Genomic DNA, 26,712 nt, shown 5'->3' on the forward strand with positions numbered 1-26,712 from the left:
ATAATAATAATAATAATAATAATAATAATAAACTCCGCCGTTGCCGGTCCCAAGCCCGGATGAGAAAGGAGGAGGGTTGGGGTCAGGTTGGCATCTGGTCCCGTAAAAAAAAAAAACCCGCCAACCCAATACAATATGGTGAAAAAAAACATAAAAATGCCATACTGCATCGTCGTACGCGCGGGGTTAACAAGGGCCGCGGCAGATGTTGGGGTCCCTGGACATCCGTTGACAAGTGGGCTACAAGTGGACCAGGCAACAAAATGACAAAAATATAGTGCAGATGAAAACCGTGCCATAATGGCCTGTTACTACAACTCAGAGCCAGAAAAAGAGGCTATTTAAAGCGAATGTATGAATTATGGAAACAACAATATCCAGATTCAAATGTTAGTGAACGACTAGCAGATCAAAGGTGATTTATTATACGGAATAAAGTGTTTAGTGAAGTTGAACATGAGGAAATTCAGGCAAATTGCAAAACCCAAAAAACAATATCACAAGCGGAAATAACTGATATTCAAGACACAACTAAAGACATTATAATAGAACTTCCAGAAGAAGCTCTCGGGGAGGAAATAACATCACCACCACTAGAACCAGTTATCACTGAACCAACTGATGAACTAACTCAAAAACAAAAAGAATTGAAGGATAAGATCATGGAGCATTTTCTGCTTAATGAGGAAAGGCAACGTTTACCATCACTAAAAACTGTGCCTAAGAAAATTTTGGCCCCTATCATGAAAACGGTTAATGCAGTGTTTTCAACAATTGAACCGGGATCCATCTTGGAAACAAACCAGTTAATGTACAGCGCAGCTGTAATAGTCACTAATGAACTAGGCATTAAAATTAAAGTACCTAGTCACACAACAGAAAAAGCATCAAAGCCAAAGTGGAAAATCCGTTTAGAACAAAAAATAAAAAAATTAAGGGCAGATGCTAGTAACTTAAAGAACATGCATGAGCAATGGCTTAAAAACAACAAAATCATAGATCGGCTAATCAGAAGATATAGATTGGATACAAGAACATCAATGAAGCTGTAGAGATTGTAAAACAGCAGATAACAGCAACAGCTAGAAAAATTGAAAGATATGAGGCACGAATCATCCAATATAAACAAAATCAGCAATTTCGATCAGACCAACGGCGTTTTTATCAAAGTCTTAATGTGAATGGTGACACCAAAAGTGAAAAACCAGAAAAACAGGCCACAGTTGAATTCTGCAAAGAATTGTGGGAAAATGCAAAGGACTACAACAAGGAAGCAAAGTGGATACATGACTTTGAGAAAAGCATTGGCAACAAACAAATGCAAGTATTAGAAATAACAACTGAGATGGTCAAAAATCGAGTTAAAAAGGTAACGAATTGGACATCACCTGGAAAGGACCAGTTACATGGTTTCTGGCTCAAATATCTGACCAGTTTACATGCAATATTGGCCAGGCAACTGAATGAAATTTTACAAAAGGGCCAAATTGATGAATGGTTGACAACTAGAAAAACATACTTGATTCAGAAAGATGCAACTAAAGGAACAACACCTGAAAACTACAGACCAATAACATGCTTGCCAACAACCTTCAAACTACTCACAGGCATTATTGCAGATAACATGATGGATTATTTGGAAACAAACAACATCTTGCCAGTAGAGCAAAAAGGCAACAAAAGAAGGAGCAGGGGCACAAAAGATCAGCTTCTAATTGATAAAATGATATTAGAAAATTGTAAGAACAGAAAAACGAACTTGAATATGGTCTGGATTGATTACAAAAAGGCATTTGACTCACTGCCACATAGTTGAATCATAAAATGCTTAGAAACAACTGGCATTAGCAAAAATATTACATCCTTTACTGAAAAGGCGATGAAACAATGGAGAACTGAGTTGGCAGTAGGGAATGAGATCTACGGAATGGTTAATATCAAGCGAGGAATTTTCCAGGGTGATTCACTTTCACCTCTTCTCTTCATCATCGCAATGATCCCACTATCAGTAATCTTTAAAAAAATGAAATTAGGCTACCAAACAGCCAAAGAAGCTGAAAAAATTTCGCATTTACTATATATGGATGATTTGAAACTCTATGGAAAATCAGAAATAGAAATCCAATCATTGACAAACACAGTCCGAGTATTCAGCACCGATATCTCAATGCAGTTTGGCATGGAAAAATGTGCCACTGTATCCATAAAAAGGGGCAAAATCACTGCATGTGAGGGAATTGAAATGCCAATGGCCAACTAATTACATGCAAAGAAAATGAAGCCTACCAAATACTAGGCATTCTGCAGTTGGATAACATCAAGCATGGAGAAGTAAAAACTATTGTCAGGCGAGAGTACACCAACAGAGTTAGGAAAATTTTGAAATCTAAATTGAATGGTGGAAATACAATCAGGCCATAATACCTGGGCAATACCAGTTATAAGATACACAGCTGGTATAGTTAACGGACACAAGCTGATTGGACATTGTGGACCAAAAACCAGGAAACTAATGACAATGCACTACAGTTTACATCCACGTGGTGATACTGATAGACTATATCTGCCCCGAAAAATCAGGGGGCAGAGGATTATTACAAGTGAAGCAAACAGTTGAAGAAGAAAAACATGCACTGGCTGATTATTTAAAAGAAAGTCAAGAACATCTATTAATTGAAATAAAGAAACAAAAACTACTGAGACCCAACAGACAAACAAGAATACAGAAAACATGTGATAAAATCAAGAATGGAGAGTTGGCAGAACAAAGCACTGCATGGCCAATTTCTGGAAAAAATAAAAGATAAAGTGGACAGTGAACAAACTTGGTTATGGTTACACAGTGTACATTAAAGAAAGAAACCAGAGTCACTAATCCTGGCTGCGCAAGAACAAGCTATCCGCACAAATGCCATTAAGGCCAAAATCGAAAAATCCTCTGATGATCCAAATGCAGACTTTGCAAAGAAGCTGATGAAACTGTTGATCACATACTCAGCTGCTGTAAAAAAAGCGCACAGACTGATTATAATTGCGGCACAATTCAGTAGCGTAAATGATCCATTAGAATTTGTGCAAAAATTTTACTATTAAACCAGCAACAAACTGGTGGGAACATCAGCCTGAAAAAGTCACTGAAAATCAGATGGTCAAGATCTTGTGGGATTTCTGTATACAACGGACAAAATACTGGCGCATAATACACCAGACATCACACTGGTTGAGAAAATAGGTCACAATCATAGACATCGCAATACCAGGTGATAGCTAGGGTCGCCGAGAAGGAACATGAAAAAATTGCAAGATACCAGGACTTAAAAATTGAAATTCAACGACTATGCACAAACCAGCAGTGGTAATTCCAGTGGTAATTGGCACTGGGTGCTATACCAAAAGCACTGGAATACATTTAAAACAGTTAAAAATTGACAAATCACATCAGTCAAATGCAAAAAAGCCGCACTGCTTGGATCTGCACGCATATTACGAAAATACGTTATGACGTCCTAGGCCCCTGGGTGTGGCCCGACTAGTAACCAATGCAAATCCGGCGAAACAACTGGCCGCTGTGATACAACTGTATAATAATAATAATAATAATAATACACAAAAAACACAGAGGATTAAAAAGAAAAGGAAGAAAATATACCTGGCCTCAAGGGAAGGTAGCTGTCTGTTGGAATCCTTCTGCATGGCTCTATTGCTTAAAACTCCTCCAAAACTGCCAGATCCATGAGATAATTTCACACCTAAAACAAATCATAGTTCCATATAAATTTTGCACACTTCATTTGTATATATTTACTATACTTCTTTTCCCGTAACACTAGAATCATTGAGAAAAACATATATTGATGCTGCTCACAAAAAACGATACTATTCAAGATCAGCTTTATAAGTTTTAAAATTAAAATTCTCTTCTCACCCATATGGGAAATATGCCTCTTCTCTTCCCTTTCTCCCATATGTTCCCCAAACTATTCAATTTCTGCTGTTGTTTTTCCACTGTTACTTTTTGCACTACAGTTGGGAGTACACCTTCTCTAGTGTATCTCTTAGCCTGGTAGGCAATGTGAGGGCTTCTGTTTAGCAATTAAGTGATGCTGTGTCCTCCCTCTCTCAGTGCCTGGTGGCTGTTAGGGGCTGGACGGGAAGCAACGGGTTGTAACTAAATCCTTGCAAAACTGAGTGAGTGCAAAACTGGGTTTCAGGTTCGTTGGCTTAGAGAGAACTGCCCCCTTTGGTCTTGGATGGAGTGGCACTATTCCAAACAGACCATGTGTGTAATCTAGGGGTTCTCCTGGACTCACAACTCCTGCTCGAAGAGAAAGTGGCAGTCAAGGTCAGGAAGGCCTTTGCGCAACTGAGAGTTGTGTGCCAGTTACGCCCATTCCTAGACCAACAATCCCTACTAACGGTCACTCATGCCCTAGTCACTTTCCTACTTGACTGTTGCAACATGCTCTACATGCCCTTGAACAGCATCCGGAAGCTCCAGTTGGTGCAAAATGCAGTGGCCCATATGGTTTTGTGCAGACGCCGGACTGCACATATTACCTCTCTTGTAGAAGCTGCATTAGCTGCCGATTTGCTTCCGGGTACAATTCAAGCTGCTGGTTGTCACCTTTAAAGCCCTCAGGTTATCTGTGGGGCCATCTCTTGCTGGTCACATCTATCCGACCCATCAGAGCGGAGGCAGGGAATGTTGCGGGTCCCATCCCTGAGGGAGATACACCTGGTGGGACCCAGAAGAAGGGCCCTTCTCTGTGGTGGCTCCCTCTCTCTGGAACATCATTCTCCCAGAGATTAGAATGACCTCCATTCTAACACTCTTCCGAAAGGCGCTGAAGACCTGGTTATGACAGCGGACCGGGGGAACCCAGAGTGGGATGGAGTCCATTAAATAGCTCATGTGATTTTCTGCCACTGAGCGGGGGGGTGGGTGGGTGATTTTATTATATTAATTTGATTCTTTTTTATTAGTTTTATTGTTTTAAATGAGTTTTTATATTCTGTAGCCACCTTGAGTCACCATGTGGAATAGGTGGCAATATAAATTCAATAAATAAATAATCTGTAGGGTTCCAGATGATGTCAGGCCATCGTATTTCTTTCATAACTGAATCTTATTCTTAATCATCATACCTTTATGTAATTCCATAACACCAGCTACCTACCTCTAGTTTTCTTGTACTTAACCTCTAAACCTCATATTCACAGTGGTGGAGAGTGGTAGAGGTATGTGCCACAATTATTCTTATGTAGCAAAAAAATGTCCAGGGTTATAGCAACTGTAACATATACCAGTTCATTGAGTTAAAGGGATAGTAGGGATTATCCTGGGGCTCTAGTAGCATCTCCTAGCACACTATCTGATGGTATGTCTCTATCGATCCTTGCTAACTAGTCTCAAGAATTGACTGTAGCTGATTTACAAGCTCTTGTGGCTTATATCAACTGCTATCCTCAGCAATTGATGGAATGGTAGTGATATTCCAGCTTTAGGTGCTGGCTATAGTATGCATCTGAATGTTGACGAAGTTTTTCTCTCAGCTCTTCTTGAGTCTGAGATGACAAATATAGTTGGTCTATCTTAAGCTGCAAGAACAGCTTCCTCTTCACTATGTTGAAACCTTGGGTAATTAGCTGTTTTCAGTTTGTATCTTTTGTCCATTCAGTTTCCTCACACATTCATATATCCGCTCTCATTAAATCTATTGCTACAGTAGCAAGTCAATCAGTTCTAGACTCTTGTCTCATCCATGCATGGTTTGTTCCAGTAGCCCACTTATTGTTAGATTGTTCTAGTTCCTCAATATCTGACATGGATATTGTTGTTAATCCAAGGCAACATCCAGGCAGGCATGACTCTCCTAATCTGCATTACTTTCATATTTGAGATAAGCAGTAAACTGTGAGAAGTCTTTGCCCAGGGATCTTAGGTCACTTAGATCACTAACAGGAATTTGAACCCCCATCTCCCATGTCAAAGGCAGTGCTCTAACCACTATACCAGTGATGGTGAACCTTTTTTGGCTTGCATGCCATAAGCGGGGGGAGCACAGGGGGGGGTCATGCGCGGGTGTGCCATACTCATAATGCAATGTGCAACCACCCCAGCGCACATTTTATGCATGCTTTTTTCGCCCTCCTCAGACTCCAGGGCTTTATAGGAGCCTGGGGAGGGTGGAAAACAACTTCCTCCGCCCCTCCGGAGGGCAAAAAACAACCCTATTAGCAAACTGGAAGGCACTTCTGGGTTGCTTGTAGGGCTGATTTTAGGCCTCCAGAGCATTCAGGAGCCCTCAGGCTTCTTCCCTGAAGGCTCCGGAGGACAAAAAATGATCCTACGAAGAACCGGAAGTCCGGTTTGCTCGTAAGGCCTTTTAGTCCTCTGGAGCATCAGGAGCCCTCAGGAGGCTTCCCTGAAGGCTCTGGAGGACTAAAACGGCCCCTACAAGCAAACCGGAAGTGACTTGTGGTTTGCTCATTGGATCATTTTTCATCCTCCAGAGCCTTCAGGGAAGCCTCCTGAAGGCTCCAGAGGGTTTAAACCCGCCCTACGAGCAAACCGGAAGTCCGTTCCCAAATTTCCAGTTTGCCTATAGGGCCTTTTTTTTACGCTCTGCAGGCTTCAGGAAGCTCCTGAAACCTCCATAGGGCCTCGGGGTGTGTGTGTGTGTGCTGTTTTCACCCTCCCCAGGCTCCTATAAAGCTTCTGGAGCCTGGGGAGGGTGAAAAATGGCTTTAAAAAAGGCTGAACGCCTTGCGTGCCCTGACAAATGGCTCCGCGTGCCACCTGTGGCACGTGTGCCATAGGTTCGCCATCCGGCACTATACTATCCAACTATTTCATATAATATACACATGTACATTATCCCCCTCCAAGAAATAAGAAAATTAGTGTTTTCTACTAACCTGTCCTGAATCTTGTTCTGAATAGCTTCTAGATACAGCTTCATTTCATTAGCATCTTTAGATGGTATTTATCAAGAGTCAAAACACTAGAATCCTTCAGTGTTATCATCAAGCAACACAATTTCCCTTTACTTTGTCGTACAACTACATTTTTTATATTATGGTTCAGCTAGAAAGAAAATAAATGAAAACCACTTATGATCATGTACATATATAAAATTACATATGTATAAAAAAGCTTACAACAAAGCCTGTCTATGTTCACACATCCAAACACATAGTCTAAGCACAATGTCATCTTATACAATCTTATTACAAGGGAAAGCCTTTCTGACAAACAGGGCAAAATATTTATATTAGTCTATATGATACCACAATATAAAATGAGACTACCATTTTTCATTCTAAAACTGCTATCCAACTTTCAAACCATAATTCCCATTCTAGGTCTCTTTTTTAAAAATTCAATAGAGGAGTTAACATTTTTATAAAATAAATTGGATATTTCTCAGCTAAACATAAAACAACTATAGAGACAAATAAAAGAAATTGTGCTCAAAAAGGTAGACAGAGGGTCAATGCAACCTTTAACTCATTTTATTCATTTAGTAGGGCTTACTCAGTATAAACATGAATATGAGATTTCCAGAAGTGAGACAGGATCCCACACATATTTTGAAACTGTCATGAAAATGCTGCATATGAAGGAGTAGAACCATAAAAATGAATCTTCAAACAGTCTTTCAGTACTAGAATTAGAACAAAATTAAGCAGTAATCAAATAACTTTATCCTTAGCATCCTAATTTAAAAATGCATGCTTACAAAAAAAATGTTTTTTTCTGACAAATTTAACACTTTCTTTAATATACAAATCCACTGAACATACACAATAATTCCCAATATAATAATGTCAGTGTTCTGGAAAAGTGACATGAATCTCTGAGGAAAATTCAAGTCATAATAGCAATAGGACTTATATACTGCTTTACACTGCTTTATAGCCGTCTCTAAGCGATTTACAGAGTTAGCATATTGCCCCCAACAATTTGGGTCCTCGTTTTACTCACCTCGGAAGGATGGAAGGCTGAGTCAACCTTGAGCATGGTGAGATTCGAACTGCCAAATTGTATGCAGCCAGCAAGCAGCAGAAGTAGCCTGCAGATACTTTACTCTAACCACTGCGACACCGTTGTTCGTAAAAGCTCAAATTAAATACTTCAAACAAAAAGGCCCTCTAAATCCAACTCACCGGAAACATTTTTGGAATTCCTCCAGCATTGTAGTGAACTACCCAAAATTACTTTGCTTTCTTTATCCACAATTTCAAATGTTCCTTCTTTCCATTTTGTAGTCCCGGTTTGTATGCTCCTCATGCGAACAGATCCATGTAATTTTAATGGAGTCATGTTTTTCTATAAATATTTTATGAAAATAATGAAGACTACTGTTTAACACACCTGTTTAAAAAATAAATTTAAGAAGTTGATTACTGTGGTTTACATATATTTCAAAACTTGGCAGTAAATTTAAAATCAAGAAGTTTGTACAATAACCTTCTAAAATGTGACTATCCCAGCCCAAAATGCAGTTTGAATTCAACTGTGCTTGCTGACCAGTGAAACAAATACCATTGATATAATTAATTCTCCATTACATTTGGGATATCAGTGCCCCATGAATCCCAAACTATTCCAGAATATTAAAGGACAGGGTAAAGTACATTGGATAAAAATGTTGACAAGTTATCACAAATACAGCAGAACAGAAATAAATCTGATAAATTTTGATGAGTTAGCATAACTGAATTGCATGAAGTGATTGAAAGAGGTAACGGATTTTCTAAAGAAATTTAGGAATATGTGGTGTGCAGATGTACACAAAAAAACAGATACACAAATCTTTATATATCTACATTTTAAATATAACAGATTTTTATTGTACATTTTAAAAGAAAAGAAAATTCCATTTTTAAGTTACACTCTTCTACAAAACAAGTATGAATCCTTCCATATACATTTTGGGAAACAATGTGTCACAAAAGATAAAAAGTTGCAAAATGGATTTTCAAGTAATTGTAGTTAATCACCGCTGCTGAAATATGTATAGGTTCAAAGAGATACAATACTAAAAAGATGCCAACAGATGCTAGGGTATTCTTGTGACCATTTTCTTGTTCCTTCAGCCCACCTACCCTCAATAACCTATTTGTAGTTGGGAACATTTACAATAAAAAACAGAGAGTAATCCCCTTAAAATGTCAACTAACAATACAAAAATCAAGGTTACCACAGGGTAGTCCTTGACTTACAATGGCAATCAGGATACAAAATTTCCATTACTAAGTGAGGCAAAGCAGCATGTGACTGCACTGCTTAGCAACAGCAGTTTCAGTAGCCTCAATTGCGGTCATTAGGCCAGGAACAGCACTGTAAGTAGGAGAGGACCTTACGCTTCTCCTGTCCTGCCATCTTCGCTTCAATTCTCCTAACTCATCTATCTCCTAATCACATCTCTGCCTTTTGGCTGCTTTGCACTCTGCCAGGTACTTCTGCCACCCTCCATCAATCTTTGCCACCTTCTTCCTGCTTGTAGTCTGGAATCCAGAGCAGACAAGGATGGAGTCCTGTAATGTGTGTGTGGTAAGCACAGCAGGGTGTCTGGAGTTTGAGTGGCAAAGGAGCTTGCCATGCTCAGCCAAACAAAGAGGCAACAGAGTTCTGCATCACTAGGTAAGGCAGGAGAGTCGAAGGCAACTCCAGTCAAAGATGAAGCTTATATCAAGGTACTGTTTGAGGTGATGGCAAAACCAGGGAAAACAGAGGGATGCAGGCACTGCGGCAGAGTGTAGCCTGCAGCTTCTGTTGGAAGGCTCCTAGAAAACCAATCTGCAGGCTTCAGCAAGGGTAAAGGCAAGTCCATAAGTAGCAGAACCTACCCAGACTCTCTGCTCAGCCCAGCCTGCAAAGCTTTGCAACGGGTAGCAGCTTCCAGTGTGCTAAAACCTGCAAACTGGGTCTCCAAGGGTAGTTTTAGAGCACTCAGTTAGAAGCTGCTGGTTGCTCCTAAGGCTCACTGGATTTACCTTCATTTTTTCAGCACCACTGTAATTTTGGATGGTAACTGAAAGAATAGTCACAAGTCGAGGACTACCTGTATAAACCAAATATTGACTGGTAGAATAACATTTCATCTAAACTAGGATAAACACACAGTTCATTCCCCGTGTGTTCATTTTCTTCCCAGCAAGCCAGTTCACAGTACAGTTTACAGTATAGCTAATGCTTGAAAGGCAGCTTCAAAAGTTTCAAGGCAGCAAGCAGATGAACACAAGACACCTGCAGCCAGGATGTGCACTTTCTATGCTGCCCAATTTTAAAAGTTTTGAAACAGTTTATCAGTAGACAAGTATTATCTATATGAAGCAGCTTTTCCTTCAGCTCCATTTCCACACCAAGGAAATCAGTATTACTTGCTTCAATTCTACATGTCAGGTTTCTGCTACAGATATAATGCAAAATCAATATGTCAGCAACTGCCCTGGTGATCAACCTTTGAGGCATTTTGTGTATAGGATAAGGAACCCTTGTTGGAAAATGAAAGATAAATTAAAGTTTAGATTTCAACCTGGGAATAGCCAAGTTAGATGGGGTGATGGGAAGAAAGATAACAGCTCCTGAGGAAGTAAGAGGTCAAGGGACTACAGGTAATTGTCAACTTACCACAGTTCATGTAGTGGACTGTTTGAAGTTACAACGGCACTGAAAAAAGTGATTTACGACCATTTTTTCACAAAAATGTTACAGCATCCTCATGGTCATGGGATCAACTTTGACAAACGGTCACATTTCTGACGGCCGCAGTGTCCCAGGGGGTCATGTGATCCCCTTTTGCGACCCTTCTGAGAAGCAAAGTCAACGGGGAAGTCAGATACACTTAACACTAACTGCAGCGATTCCCTCACATCCGTGGCAAAGAAAGGACGTAAAAAAGGGCAACGTCCACTTAAGAAAGTGTCTCACTTAATGGCTTGATTGGGGCTTGATTGTGATCGTAAGCTGAGGACGGTGTAACCAATGGTTGAAAAGGGTGCGGAGAGCCCATTTCATCACACCTCTCTGGAAACCCACCCACCCCATGAAGATGCGCTGGCTGCCTTCATAGCAACCCAACTGGTAGAATACATGCAGCTTTTTTTTTTATACACGGGTTGCAGTTGTGTTGCATTGGGGGGGGGGGCAGAATGTCCAGAGTTTCCAGGTGTAAGAAACCACACAAGAGGTTGGATTTCATAAATTTTATGAATGGATAGAGACAAGAGGTAGAAATGAGAGGGAATTTGACGAATGTCAATAACTTTTAGTATGGAAAATAAAGATGCTATAGAATTATGGATATAATATGGAAAAATTGTAAATAGGCTAATGTAAGTAGAAATTTAGTTAAATTTTCTTTTCTCTCCCCCCCCCTTTTGGTTGCATTGTTATAATTGCTGTAAATATATTACTGTTATAGTTATTGGCTTGTTAAGCATGTTAAGATTTGTTATTGATTTTCATTTGGTTTTGCTTGATTTGTAATTGTTACCCTGACATGGCACTGTCTTTTCAATAAAGTATAAATAAATAAATTTATATATTTATAAATAAATATAAAAAGAGGTTGGATTTCGCCCCGTTCGCGAAGCTACAAGTGGGGCGAACTGTGGAGGCTCCAGCGTGCCACACCAATGCAAGCAACAGCTCTCCCGGATCCCTTGAGGTATTCCTCTCATCCAACTCCCTTTCGGATCTGCCCCAAAGACAATTCACACACATACCCACGAACCCCGGGATAACTCAATAGGGATGGCCTGCACTCCTCCCAACCCTTTACCTTCGTAGGCGCTTCTCGAGTCTCTCTTTGTATAATAACGCCGTCGCCTCTCTTCCGTTCAGGGGGGGTGGAGTGGGGGGTCTTCTCTCTGCCCCCTCCCCGTGAGCAGCCCCTCCTTTTTCTACCTCACGGCGCGTGCCAGCCCACCTTCGCCGGACCCCCCTCAAAGCGGAGGAGAGCCCCTCCCCTTTCGATTGGTGGAAAAGGGCAGCTGGCGGGAACCAGATCAGCCGCGCGAACGTCCGTCTGACGCAAAGACGCACGTGAAGAAAAAGAGAGGGGAAAAAAGAGAAAGGTGGGGAGAGAAACAATCGCGGGAAAGAATCGAAGAGGGAGAAATTCCCCCCTCCTTACGTCATCACGGCGACGGCCGGCTGCCTTTTCCCGCCGCAGACCTCCACGCGGATGACGGCAGGAACAACTTTCCCCGAGACTACAGTATTTAGTTCGCGGGGCCGAGTGACGACTCTCCCGCGCTCGGCCTTCTGCGCACGCGCAGGGGGAGGAGGAAGCGCAGGAATCGGGCTCCTTTCCCCCCCTCCCCGTACGCGGTTTTTTAAAAGAGTGGCTTCGAAGCGGCCACGACGCATGCGCTTCCTCCCTTTTTCCCCCTTCCCTCGGGCCAAAGCAAGAGGTCAGAGGTCACGACGGTTGGCAGAGCGGCGGAGCCAGAAGGGCGAGAGGAAGAGGCGGTGGCTTGCGCTCGGATCCATGATGGCGGCGGCTGAAGTTGAAGCGGCCTCCTGAGCTCAAAAAAGTCCCGACCATGCACAGTTTGGCCACGGCTGCGGTAAGGCCAAGATAGGCCCGATGCAGATTGTGCCTATTAAAGGGAACGAGAGGCCTGTTGGCAGAAGACATTGGGAGCCACTCATTCCTCTCATGGGAGGAGAATGAGCTTAAAGGGGAAGGAAGGGGGCTCCGAAACCAAGCCGTCCGGTGGGGGGGGGGGTTTCCCGCCAAATTGTCCTCGATAAGAAATTTTCATCCTTTCCTGCGCCCTCAGCTCCCTTTTCCTCCGGTCGCCGCTGAGCTCGTCTTCGGGAAACGAGAGTACTGCGAGCTTGCAGCGACCTGGTGATAGTGGTCGCGTGCATTTCCATATGCTAAACCATGCGGGGTTGTAATTGCCGGCGCATAACGTTGGCACACGTGAATGTGGCTCCAGAGATTAGTGATTTTGGAGGAAGCTTGTTAAGGGCCAGCTGCTGGGCGTGTAGATCCTAGGTAAAGTTCTGGTGATGGTATGTTTAATTTATCTGCAGTCATTTAGTGTTATTCGTGTGGGCTTTTAGTTTCAGGTATTAAAAGTTTGTCAAAAGTACTGTTTTGGAGCCTTATTAGTTAGGGTTGTGTGAAAGTAACTTGAATAATTTAAAAAATTCTAAGTACTGTATATCTAGGATGTAGCTTTGAAATGACTGTAGGTTGAATTAAAGTTAACAAATGTATCAGTAACTTGATTGGAAGTTTAACTAAATAAAAGTATTGAATAGTTGTGAAAAGCAAGATGCCATTTCTCTATTGAAAACTTGCAGTGGTTTTAATAGATATGAGTGGAAAACCAGGCTTCTTGTGTACTTGTCTTTGCATGCTGTTCCTTTTTCTTTTGCTTCTTCCCTCCTCATTTTTGTCTTCAGTTGTTCTCTTGTTCCTCCCACACTTGTTACATTAATTGTACAAGCAAGCTAATATATAGCAAACTTTTAAGATACTATATGTGGAATGACATTCAGTTTAGAAATTGGGCAAAGGTTCATAATTATGGCTATTCAAGATACAGGAACTGCTTCAGTGTTGAAGAATACCGTAATGGGGAAATAAAATTTGGAAGTAATTAAAACAGTATAATTCTTAGTTGTTGATACCTGATACAGATGGTCCTCAGCTTATGACCACAATTGAGCTCCACATTTCTATTGCTAATCAATAAAATTAAATGAATGTTGCCCTGTTTTATGACTTTTCTTGCCACAGTTGTTAAATGAATCACTGCAGTTAAGTTACTAACATGGTTGTTAAGTGACATGCCTTCCCCAAAGGCTTTGTATGTTAAAAGTTTGCAAAAGGTGATCAATGACCATGGGACATTGCAACTGGTCATAAATAGGTGCCAGTTGCAAAGTGCCTGAATTTTGGTCATGTGACCACAGGGATGCTGTGACAACCATGTGAAAAACAGGCATGTCACTTTTTTCAGTGTTGTAACTTTGAAATGTCACAAAACAAATGATTGTAATCCTGAACTACCTGTACCAAATTCTTGTGAATGTTGGTGTGAAAGGACTTAACTTCAGCATTCTATTTAAAAGAGCAGAGCAGAATTTTTGCTGTGATATAGTCAGGTGATATATATATGTATGTATGCATGCATGCATGCATACATATACACACACACAGACACACACGGTATTCTCTTGCAGCATAAGCAACATGCAAAGCACAAAACAATAGTAACTAGACTATACTGTAGAACAGGGGTGTCAAACTGGTGGCCCACAGGCTGGAGGTTTCACATTCAGACCACGCCTACCCCCAGCGCCACGAACAGGAAAAAAGTCATGATACATCACGTGACACCAACGTGACATGGCAAGCTTGTCACCCGTGCTGTAGAACATGATGTCAGGAAAGAAAATATACCCAAATGTAGTTAACATTTCACCACATCTCTCCCTGACTTTCTATTCTTGTAAATAGTTTTGCTTTCATTATGTCTGTAAGCTACTTCATAGTAGTCTTTTGTTCTACTTTAAAAACTTATCACTTGATTTTTTAGGATCTTGAACCTCTTCAACATGTTTTGTACTGTCACTCATTTTTTATTCAATCCACATTATCACCCATTCTTTCATGAATCTATATCTTGTTTTCCACAAATACTTTGAAGTACGCTCTCCAAGACTTTTTTCTTTTTTTAATTAGGAGATCACTATTGAACATAAAGTCATATCCATATTGAGTTCTGACTTCTTTTTGATACAATGTACTAGGGCGTCCAATACACTAATCAAATTCAGCTGATGGCATTTGAGGATGCAAACAAAATGTTTTAGGCAGCGGTTCTCAACCTGTGGGTCGCGACCCCTTTGGGGGTTGAACGACCCTTTCACAGGGGTCACCTAAGACCATCGGAAAACATATTTTCAAAAAAATATGGAAAACATAAAATAATTTTATGGTCGGGGGTCACTACAACATGAGGAACTGTATTAAAGGGTCGCAGCATTAGGAAGGTTGAGACCCACTGTTTTAAGGTCTCCACCATAACACATTCACTTTTGTTCCTTTTCTGTCTTGGTTTATTTGAACTCACCATAAGGGATTGATTGGGGAGTTCCACAAAATAGGATGCATGTTTGCATGACAGGTTCGTGCCACTAGCCTTCAAAAGGCAGCGGTCATCTACTTCTGAAGAATGCCACTTAATCTGCTGCTTTCCCTGTTTCAATTGAAGTATAATTATTTGAAGTTGATCACAATTAAAAGTTTCCTTAAGTGTGTTATCTCTTTTTAAAGCCGGTGCCAACGGCACTTGCACAGGTTGATCGAGAGAAGATTTACCAGTGGATTAATGAACTATCCAGTCCTGAAACTCGTGAAAATGCACTATTGGAGCTGAGTAAAAAACGAGAGTCTGTCCCTGATCTTGCCCCAATGTTATGGCACTCATTTGGCACAATCGCAGCTCTGTTACAGGTAGGTTGAATGCAACTTTTAATTGAGATAGCTGACCCGGACAAGGCCATAAGAGCTGTGAGTGCCTCCACTTGTGTACTGGACCCGTGTCCCTCCTGGCTGGTTGCCAACAGCAGTGAGGTGACACGAGGCTGGATCCAGGCGGTCGTTACCGCCTCCCTTCGGGAGGGGCACTTCCCCGCCGCACTTAAAGCGGCGGTGGTGAGACCCCTCCTGAAGAAACCATCTTTGGATTCCAGCCGTTCTTAACAATTACCGTCCAGTCTCCAACCTCCCTTTGTTGGGAAGGTTGTTGAGAAGGTGGTGGCCTTCCAGCTTCAACGGTCCTTGGAGGAAGCTAGTTACCTTGACCCTTTCCAGTCCGGCTTCAGACCTGGTTACAGCACAGAAACCGCTTTGGTCGCATTGACCGATGATCTCTGGAGAGCCAGGGATGGAGGCCATGCATCCATCCTGGTTCTCCTTGACCTCTCGGCGGCTTTCGATACCATCGACCATGATATCCTTCTGCGACGACTGCGGGAGGTGGGGGTGGGAGGCACTGTTTTGCAGTGGTTCTCCTCCTACCTCTCGGACAGGTCGCAGTCGGTGTTGGTTGGAGGGCAGAGATCGACCCCTAGGCCCCTAACATATGGGGTGCCGCAGGGTTCGGTCTTATCCCCCCTACTATTTAACATCTACATGAAACCGCTGGGCGAGATCATTCGGAGGCACGGGATAAGATACCACCAATACGCGGACGATACTCAGCTGTATCTGTCCGCCCCGTGCCAACTCAATGAAGCGGTGGACGTGATGAACCGGGGTCTCGAAGCCGTTAGGGACTGGATGAGAGCTAACAAACTGGTACTCAACCCGGACAAGACCGAGTGGCTGTTGTGTTTCCCTCCCAATAATTTGGCTAGTGTTCCATCACTCAGGCTGGGGGCCCAAATTTTATACCCCTCAGACAGGGTTCGCGACTTGGGAGTCCTCCTGGACCCACAGCTGACCTTTGACCACCACCTGTCGGCTGTGACCAGGGGGGCATTTGCCCAGGTTCACCTGGTGTGCCAGTTGCGACCCTACCTGAACCGGGAGGCTCTCACAACGGTCACTCGGGCCCTTGTGACCTCTAGGCTGGAATACTGCAACGTGCTCTACATGGGGCTGCCCCTTAAGAGCATCCGGCGACTTCAGCTAGTCCAGAATGCGGCCGCGCGAGTGATTGTGGGCGCACCGCAGTTCGCCCACATAACACCTATCCTCCGCGAGCTGCGCTGGCTACCTGTTGATCTCCGGGTGCGCTTCAAGGTGCTACTTACCACCCATAAAGCCCTCCATGGTAGTGGATCTGAGTACTTGAGAGACCGCCTCCTGCCAATTACCTCCCTACGACCTATTAGATCACACAGATTAGGCCTTCTCCGAGTTCCATCCGCCAGTCAGTGTCGACTGGCAACTACGCGGAGGAGAGCCTTTTCAGTAGTAGCTCCGACCCTTTGGAACGATCTCCCCGTGGAGATTCGCACCCTCACCACCGTCCAGACCTTCCGCACAGCCCTCAAGACCTGGCTATCCCGTCAGGCCTGGGGATAAAGATTCTAATCCGTCCCCACCCGAATGATGAATGAATGTTGTGTTCTATTTTTACTTATGTATTGTCTCATGTTTTGTCTTGTATTCCCCTCCCCACAAATTGTAAGCCGCCCTGAGTCCCCTCAGGGAAAAGGGCGGCCTATAAATAATAAACAATACAACAATACAAAAATACCCACCTATTTTAAAAGCAATTCATTTTGCACATATCTAGATACAAATTACTACAACTTTAAAGTTCAACTGAGAAAATGAATACATGATAATATATTTACAGTTGTTCTGAACGAAGTTCCAAAGGAACTTGAAAGATAGTAATAAAGAATTTGGGATGTGCCATTGAAACTATGAAGATTTCCAAAACAATTCTTTCTGTCAATGGATCATAATTAATTAGTGGGGTGTTCGGTAATGCTTCAATAGGAAATATTTTCACGGTAGTGGTTTTTCTTTTTCATAGGAAATTGTAAATATCTACCCATCTATAAATCCACCAACGTTGACAGCTCATCAATCCAACAGAGTATGCAATGCTCTGGCACTTTTGCAATGTGTTGCATCACATCCAGAAACCAGGTATACATACTTTGTGTATTGACATTGTGGAAATTAAAGATATCTTAATATTTAAATAATTATTTTAACATAAGTTATGTTAAAAGGTATTTCTTCCTGATTGCTATTTTGTCAAATGCATTTTTCCTTCACGTCTAGGTCAGCTTTCCTTGCTGCACATATCCCTCTCTTCTTGTATCCCTTCTTGCACACTGTCAGTAAGACTCGTCCCTTTGAATATCTGCGACTCACAAGTCTTGGAGTAATTGGTAAGCTGCTTTTTATGCTACTTTTAAGAAATTCTTGCTTTTGGGAAATGAAATCTAGATTCATCAGTAAAAAGTATAGAAAAGCATTGTATTAATTTGAGTGGGGATTTTCTGAAATTTGGCTTGAGAGTTACAAAACCATGTGGAATTGTATGGCAGATTGTCAGTGTTAGAACTTCCACGTTGGCAATACATTGTAGGAGTAGTAGTCTCCATATATCTGAAGGGCAAACATGTTGAGAAAAGCTATCCTAAAGTGGTCTGCGCCACTAGACTTCTGACATTTAGCACAAATGTCAGCTCAACTAGGAAGCAAACTTAGGGCATCCAGCTTAATCCCACATGTATGTCCCACTGCTACATTTTTTAGTTCTTCTTTCTAAGTCCAGATAATTTATTTTACTAATTAATTAATGTAAAATGGAAGTCCTCAAAATATTGAAGAATCTGATATAATTTTGTTTTTATTTTCTGTGGTTTAAAATGTGCTTATAGGCTCCATTGGCAGTTTTGACCAAAAAACACACTTTAAAAATTGATTTGATTCATCTGAAGTTTCCCATAGGATATAAGCTCCCTCTCGTTGTGGAGCTTTCTCCAAAAACTTCATGATGCAACACTTCACGTCAAAATCCTGCTTGGATTTGGGGGACAGCTCTTTTTCAGCCAGCCCCCAGGAACTAAGGGAGTGTTTTGGTTATATGGTGCTTGGCAACCTATTGTAAGTGGAAGGGATTGCCAAGGGCCCAGAGTGCAGTCATGTGACCGAAGATGATGCAACAGCCATAATTTGAGGCATGTGTCATAAGTCTCTTTCAGCACCATCATAATTTCAAAAAGTTGCTCATTAAACAAGGACCACCTGTACCGTCTATTAATTATGATCAATCCTTAATAAGGCAATGAAACAGATTTTTTTACTATATAAAGTTCCATATTAACTCATCAAATTCAAATTACAAGTTCATTTTTTATGCTCTGCATAGTTCCTGGCTTTAAAAAGCCCATCATGCCTAAGCCTCAGCTCCAGAGTAAGGAACAGAGCCAAGGAGAGCAAGGCATCTTGGTTGCAGAATGAGACAACTCACTGCTGCCAACTTGCCATGACAAACTCATCAACTTGCCATGACCAACTAGCCATGGGCAATTTAGCAATTCAATTTAATTATTTAAAATATTTTAAAATATTTTAATTTTTGTCATTCACATTTCATTCTGTCTCTTCTTTTGCACCCTTTCTTTAATGATTTTATTTCTTCGATATTGATGTAACTCTTATCCCACTATGAGTTGGCCCATGGTGAGTTGTCCTGTGGTGAGTTGGCTGCAGTGAGTTGGCTGTGGCAAATTGTCATAAACCCTCCTGGTTGCTGCCTATCAGCAGCATCCTTGCTGGGAGGTCAGCATTATCCAATGGCTGCCTTGCTCCTTGGCATGCAGATCTGCTAGCTGTTCCCATGGATGCAGAAGAGAGGCAGAATCTGGCCCTTTACAGAAAGGCTGGTGGCCCCTGGAATAGCCTCTTGTATCTGATGTAAGCGTTTTATGTAGTATTTAAAAGGGTCCTTTGATTTGTAAATGATGTGATGTCACAATTTTTCAAATGTTTTTTATAGTCTAGATCAGGCATATCCAACCTGTGACCCTGAACAGCTAGTAATATAGACCCACAAGGTAATAAAAATATTAAAAAATAAAGGAAGTTTGTTATTTATATATGTTAACTATATTATATATTTATGTGTGGCCCAAGACAATTCATCTTCACACCATGCAAGCCAAAAGGTTGGACAATCACGGTCTATATTGTTAAGATTGAGTATGCTTAAAAATAAATTATTACATATCTTATTTGAAACAAGGTTGAAATTTCTGGTCATTTTTTCAATGGACTATATTCAAAGGGGAAAATATTCCATCAGAAATCAAGTCTAGTTCTACCATTCATTTAAAATTTGGTTAATGAAGGAATAAAAGATAGCAAAGTCCTGTTAGTTGTAAACTTCTATAGTAAGTTTTAGATTAATGACAGCAAACATTTATTTATTACAATCATGGAGGAATGATTTTGCATTGATAAATTTAATTTGTATCATAAATCAACTAATTCTGATTAATGTAGACCTATTGTTTAATTAATTGAAAAATACCAAAGTATCTGGTCAGTTCAACTTCCATTAGATTTTTGTCAAACTATGTGAAATTTTATCTGGTCTTTCTCTGTTTTAAAGGGGCTCTTGTGAAAACAGATGAACAAGAAGTTATCAATTTCCTACTAACAACTGAAATTATCCCTTTGTGTTTGCGGATCATGGAGTCTGGCAGTGAGCTTTCCAAAACGGTATTGCTTTCATTATTAATGAAATTATTCCAACTTCATGTTTGCTCTTTTTCTTATGCATCTTATTTCTATGATACATCCAAAGTTAGCAAGTTACCGTATTTTTCGGTCTACAAGATGCACACACACCCCCAAAGTGGATGGAAATATCTGTGCGTCTTATAGAGCAAATGTTGCCGAAGTCCTGCCTACCTGCTAGCCCCCACCCTTTGCCCTCTGCCTCCCAGCAGTTTGTCTCCTTACAGCAAACAGCCTGGTCAGCTTCAGCACAGCCTGATTTGGTATGAGCAGCTGACTGGCAGTTGGATCTACCTTCTGGAATACCGCCTATCAGCTGTTCCAGGGTATGGGGATCGCCGCCTCCGTGCATCCTGTTTTCGGCCTGTTCCAGGCAGCAGAAATCACTGCCGCTGCCTGGAACAGGCCAAAAAAAGGGCGCACGGAAGCTGGAAATGGGAGTCGGCAGTGGGTGGCGGCGGCGGCGATCCTCGCAACCTGGAACAGCTGATAGGCGGTATTTCAAGTGGCAGATCCAACTGCCAATCGGCTGCTCATGCTAAATCAGACTGTGCTGAAGCTGAGCGTGCAAAATGGTCATGAATTGTGTGATAGTGAACTTTAAAGAATGGTATTGCTTTTAATTCTTTGTGTTTTTTCCATTCAAATTATTGATACTCCAGTGCAAAACAAACTTCTTTTCCATCTGAGATTAACAAGCTATTTTTTCTCTACAAAGTGATTGAAGATGTGGCTTTCAAATCGTCATGATTCCCTGCTTCATTTAAAAAACATTGCTTTGAAAACAAAGCAAAATCATAGATGCCTATTCCATCTTTCATTTTAAAGTAGTTTTATATTTATTCTTACCATATGTAAATCTTAAATTATTATGATAGCACCATTCTTCCCCCTTTGTTGAGGGAGGAGTGTTCAAAAAATCCATCTATGTTAGAATTGAACGGCCCTCCCTTAACAGGGGAGGAATAAGACACCACCTATCTGTAGTCTACAAGATAGCCCTTTCAGCAGTTCCAAGAAGATTCCACAACCGATTACATCCGGATTCAGGTGACTCTGTGGGACAGATAAATTCCCAACTGGCCTAAACAGCTCTCAGAAAGAGTGCTAACAACCAGATGACTGCAAAGAAATACAATTCTTTCATTTCCCACCCACCCCAATCCTGTCAGAACCTATCCTTCCATCCAGCCACTCCATCACAACTGATGAAGCTTCTTAAGTGAGAAGCAAATATTTTCTTCTTCCTCCTGAAGGAAAAAATAGTCCAGTTGCCTTTTTAAAAAGCACCTTTGGGATTACTGGATCCATACTTTTGGTTGTATGTGAAGGAATGGTATAGTTTTTAGGCACTGCATTACAGTCTCTGTTCAGAGTCCTGAGAATGGTGGTTCCATGGGTGTTCCTATGATTTGTTCTTATATTGATCCATGAAACTGAAAGTAGGCAGTGAGACAGAGTTTGGTGAGGTCCACAATTCTGGATATTTCAGTCTTAGTGTATTTGGTTAAGTTGGGTGTGTTGTGTAGTACTGTTGCCATGGATTCATTTGCTAGTTCTGGGACTATGGGTGTAATGTCTGCTGTATATATCTACATTTGAAATTGTGTACCCCTTATTAACATTAATTACATTTATACACCATCCAAGTCGCTTACAATTAAAATTCCAACATGTAAAAAACATTGCCAACATCTTACAGCTTGATCATTGGTAGTGTTTTACTGCGTTAGGAGAGAGAGTTGCAATAATATTCTTTTCTCATCTAGTCTTTTTACTGTGTTTTATGTGGATTGGATTCAGTTTTACAGTGATTTGATCAAGATACTAAGATCTGCCCAAGTCCTGTATCATTTTCAACTCAAGCAGTTGCTCAGTCATATTCTTTTCTGTCTTTCAGGTTGCTACTTTTATTCTACAGAAGATCCTATTAGATGATACGGGATTGGCATACATCTGTCAGACTTATGAGCGATTTTCTCATGTTGCAATGATACTGGTAGGTTGCTCTGTTTATAAAAACTTAATAGCTCAAGATAGAATCCTGGTTATTATGTTTGAAGCTTTGAATGGCATCACTGGTGGGTTGCAGGCTGAACGCCCCGGTACGGGCATACCAGTGCCTGCTGGGAGCACTGGGTACCATTCCAGTACGGTGCTCTGGAGAGCCCACCCACCGTTCCTCGTTCCTTGCCTGTATTTGAAGGAAATGGGCCAGCTGCGCACATCTGCGTAGCATACGGGACCTATGCGATGCTCCACCGAGCAGCTGTAGCATCGTGGAGCATCGCAGGAGGAAAGGACACCGTACCGGTTGCAACGGGATCCGGAACCCACCACTACATGGCATGAAGCCAGATTTGTGGAACTCTGAATTTCCACTATGCTGGACAGGGTGGATAGTTCCAGGTCTCTTTGATTAAATGTCATCTGCAGGACCTAGGAGGTGCACTTTCTCCATGGATGCCTCTGCCCTGTGGAATACCCTCCTCCCTGAGATCCAGCAGCTCTCCATCTTGAAGGCCTTGAAAAGCTAGCTTTTCCCCCAAGAGTCGGGTTAGGGTCAGGCTGGATCTCTATAAATATGCATGTTAATATATGGCGGAGTGTTGTTTGAAGGCAAGGGAGTTATCTTTCATCATTTTTTATATGTTCACTTTTGTTTTGGGGGAGCTGTCTTGGGTTACTATACATACAATGGACTACTATTTATGTTCTTAAAATAAAATAAAATAAATTCTATATACATACCATAGTAGGTGTATCATTTTGCACAATAACGTATGAAAAGTTGTTTTGCTACCTGAAAAGGCTTTATGTTGAACTGAGCACTGGACAGCAAAAGCATTGAGGAATGAGTATGAAGAAGTCAATATGTTTCTTCATTATTCTTGTTGTCTGTTTTAACCTAGGGTAAAATGGTCTTGCAACTTTCCAAGGAGCCTTCTGCCAGGCTGCTGAAACATGTGGTCCGTTGCTACCTTCGCCTTTCCGATAATCCAAGGTAGACATCTTAAAAGTTTCTAGGGGTCATTTGATTAGGTTAGGAGGGAGGGTGTTACACTTGGAACTCGTCATAGTTGCAGTTTAAAGTGCTGGGTAGTAATCCAGTTCCTTCCCATATGCAGAGCATCTTTCAAGTGAAAACTGATTTCCCTCCAAAGTAAGTACTATTACTTGAGAGTCTGGATGTATTCTTAGGCTTCCTCACAGAGATTTTAAACAGCAGCAATCAAATTGTTTAAACAGATGAAATAAATGCAGCACTGGCTGAACCAGTGATCATGAAATTCCAAGCTCGGGAGACGGTTCTTTTATGAGCAGCAAGGGCGAAAGGAAACTTATGAAAATTCTTATGTTTTTCTAAACCACTTCCAGAAAACAAGGTTAATGCACTTTATAGGAAGTGCTATGTTTTCATTCAAAACTGGTATTTACTGGTCCAGGGCTACCAATGGATCTAGCCTTTTGCAGAATCCAGGTGCATTTCTACAATTATTTAGTCAAGTAGCAATCATGATTAACAATTAACATATTCTAGATGTTAATATACAGCATTCCAGGGAATGTGATAGGACAGGAGAAGGATGCAGGGTATAGAGATGCAACGTGATGCCTTGGTCTGTTTGTTTCCTACTTGAAGGACCGTAATTGTATACTCAGGTGAGGGGCATGCTCCCCTCTTGTCCCTGTGAGTTTATTTGTTGGCCCCCTTTTTCTTGTCTCTTGATGTAGGGCACGGGAAGCCCTCAGGCAGTGCCTTCCTGATCAGCTGAAAGACACCACCTTTGCCCAAGTTCTGAAGGACGACACCACTACCAAGCGTTGGCTAGCCCAGCTGGTCAAGAATCTCCAGGAAGGCCAAGTCACCGACCCCAGGGGTATCCCCCTTCCTCCACAGTGACAGCCAAGGAGGTGGCAGAACCCAGGAGGAAACAGCTCAGGTTTACAGAGAGCCAGGAACCAATGACCTCTTCCAAATCCTGTCAGACATGCGTGGACAGCTCACTGGACTGTCAGTAGTCACCTGGACTGCAGGCCCTTTCTATAGCAACTTCTCACCATGTCTTTGAGGATTATGACACCAGCAAACACAGTCGGGACAGACAAGCCTATTTGAAGGTGTGGGCTTCATTGCAATGATCAGTCGAACACTGAGCTGGGCACTGCCTGCCTGGTTCAATCGAGCCGGCTTGGAAAGTGTTCCCCAGTTTTCTTGTGGTTCACTGTTTACATGTAAGTTCAATAAATGTTGATCTGGTCATTTGACCCTCTTAGGAGTACCTTTGGAGCTGCATCTAGCTGTAAACAGGGAAGCCATTTCGTTTCTTCCTGCCTAAAATGGCATTTTCATAAGAGTCTCCTGATCTATTGTTTTTCATAAGGTTGGCCATCGTGACTGGGGTTCCTTAGACTTTTATCTTGGGGAAACGGAGGAGACAATAACATATCCTCAGCTTCCTAAAGGATTGTTCCTAGCACATCAGAAAGCAATGATTTTTTCCCCCTATCGTATTGTTTTGGCCATTAATTAGAGAAGTTTTAACTCTGTGACTGCAATTGAAATGGTGTCAAACTTTTTGTGGATCCACATCTGCTAACTCTAGTCTGTGGGATCCATAATGCCACAAAATGAGTAGTGTTCCTCTTACATTCAGACACTATTGGAAGGAAAAGACTGTGTGGCTGCTATGGTCTTTTGTTACAGTTAATGCCTCTGTTTAATATAGAATTCCAAGGTGAATAAATCAGACAGACCAAGAGCTACTTCAAGCATTTCAATAAACGTTTGCAAGCATTTCAGCCTTACAGACAGGGCTGCAAAGTGCAAGGGCTCTCATGCTCTTTTTCTTTCCTTGCTGCACACACGTCTTCACTTTGTAAGCACCAGTTTGTAGGTGCCTGCCACAGCTGAGGAACCCATTAAGAAGTCTGCAGAGGCAGCCTTTCCCCTGTTCTAAATGGGAGTAGCAAAACAAAAATACAAAAAAGGGGGAATTTAGAGAGAGGGAACCTTCCAGCTCTTAAGTCAGTTGCACAACACCTATGAGCAGGTGGTGTGTACGCCTTTGACCTTAGCTAATGCTGCTGCTTGGGTGGGAACCCATTTTCCTTTTACCCATTCCCATTTTCTTTCCCCCTGCTTCTCCAGATGGCTGGCCAGGCCAAGCCAAGAGTGTCAACACTTCTGTCTCTACATAGGTTGCTTTTGCTCTTACAGCAGCTCCCTGTTTTAAAACAGCCTTGATTTTCATCCCTGCCTTGAGTGGACTTTACCAACTGCTTCTGTTTTGTAACTTGAATAAAAAATAAGCCAAATCAGTCCTGACCCTCTTTGATTCAAGACAGGGAGGTGAATGGGGAGGGCAGCAGGATTTTTTTACTCTTAATGCCACTCGGGACCCAGGAGCAATGTTGTATTTCTCTCCAGATGACAGAAGCCAGATATTTTTGGGGGTGGAATCTGAGGGGAGTGATAGATCCCTCAAAGTTAAGATGAAAGAAATGTTAGCATTTTAGGTTAGAGGAATTTAGAGGGGGGAGATTCAGGGGGGGGGGAATTGTAGTTGTAATCAACGTAGACCAATGAAGTGAAGTTAATCTATTATGTTTAGCAGTTCAAGATTTTAGCCAGACAATCATAGTTCAAGAGTATGCTTTTATCCATGTTGCATAGCAGTTCATACTCTTGACACTCCTGCTAAACTAAGCTATATGGCCTTGAACATATTTATATGTAGACCTTGGGTTACGATAGCAATTGGGACTGGGATTGCCACTTCTAAATCATGCAGTTCTAAAGTATGATGTCAGATGACTGCATTGCTTAGCAACATCAGTCTTGGTTGCCAGAATAACCCCAAGATCCAGGGTTGTTAATTGGGAAGAGTTGGGAGTCCCAGGTAAGGGTGCTAAGAAGGTGTTCTCTATGGGCAAGTCAGCAGAGGGAGCAGGCAGACTAGAGGGGGCTGCAGGTGGCTGGAGAACACAGCAGGTAAGTTGGCTGGAGCCACAGGCAAGGCCTGGAGGGAGCAGGCAGGACTGACAAGTGGTGTGGGCTGGCACTGGGGAGCGTGGGTGGGCTGGTGGATACACACTACAGTGAGACACCTGGTGTGGGGGGGAACAGAGCAACTTGTGATCTTCCCTGCTGGCTTCCCAATTGGCTTGGCTTGGGGGAAACTTACTGCAGATGGTGATCACTGGCTCACTGCAATCATTTGGTGCTGCAGTAATTTTGAATGGCCGCTGAATGACTGGTCATAGGTGAAGAACTAAAGTTCACAGATAGATGATGGAATTAATGATCCTAATGACCAACTGACTTTTACATCCAAAGCTGTAGGTTCTAATGTCCATAACTTAAATTCTTGAATAAGGCAGTTTAAAACACTTTCATCTCGAGTTTTCCTCAATTCCCCACATGGAACAAAATGTGTACTGTAGTTTGATAGTTTAT

At 41.9% G+C, this 26,712-nt stretch overlaps 2 protein-coding genes across 3 annotated transcripts in view; one reads left to right on the plus strand and one right to left on the minus strand.

The window, feature by feature from the left end:
* The window catches only part of USP37 (ubiquitin specific peptidase 37), a 43,141-nt gene extending 31,216 nt beyond the window's left edge, over positions 1 to 11,925 (minus strand). The window contains 7 exon segments of the mRNA XM_032217340.1: positions 3,663 to 3,749; positions 6,159 to 6,165; positions 6,915 to 6,985; positions 6,988 to 7,087; positions 8,170 to 8,211; positions 8,213 to 8,377; positions 11,793 to 11,925. Coding sequence (XP_032073231.1) covers positions 3,663 to 3,749; positions 6,159 to 6,165; positions 6,915 to 6,985; positions 6,988 to 7,087; positions 8,170 to 8,211; positions 8,213 to 8,326 — 421 coding nt within the window. The 5' untranslated portion in view covers positions 8,327 to 8,377; positions 11,793 to 11,925.
* Positions 11,926 to 12,428: 503 nt separating this feature from the next.
* CNOT9 (CCR4-NOT transcription complex subunit 9) lies at positions 12,429 to 25,574 on the plus strand. 2 transcript variants are annotated; one of them, XM_032217303.1, is made up of 8 exons: positions 12,429 to 12,582; positions 15,312 to 15,491; positions 17,530 to 17,645; positions 17,784 to 17,893; positions 20,125 to 20,234; positions 22,153 to 22,251; positions 23,165 to 23,256; positions 23,982 to 25,574. In XM_032217303.1, the coding sequence occupies exons 1-8, from the start codon at positions 12,559 to 12,561 to the stop codon at positions 24,154 to 24,156; spliced, it is 906 nt and encodes a 301-aa protein (XP_032073194.1). In that variant the 5' UTR covers positions 12,429 to 12,558; the 3' UTR covers positions 24,157 to 25,574. The 2 variants fall into 2 exon arrangements, with proteins under 2 accessions (XP_032073194.1, XP_032073202.1); XM_032217311.1 differs by having other exon boundaries at positions 12,430 to 12,582; positions 23,988 to 25,574.
* The last annotated feature ends 1,138 nt before the right edge of the window (positions 25,575 to 26,712 follow it).

This window comes from Thamnophis elegans, chromosome 1, assembly GCF_009769535.1.
Source record: "Thamnophis elegans isolate rThaEle1 chromosome 1, rThaEle1.pri, whole genome shotgun sequence".
Classification (NCBI taxonomy): Eukaryota; Metazoa; Chordata; class Lepidosauria; order Squamata; family Colubridae; genus Thamnophis; species Thamnophis elegans.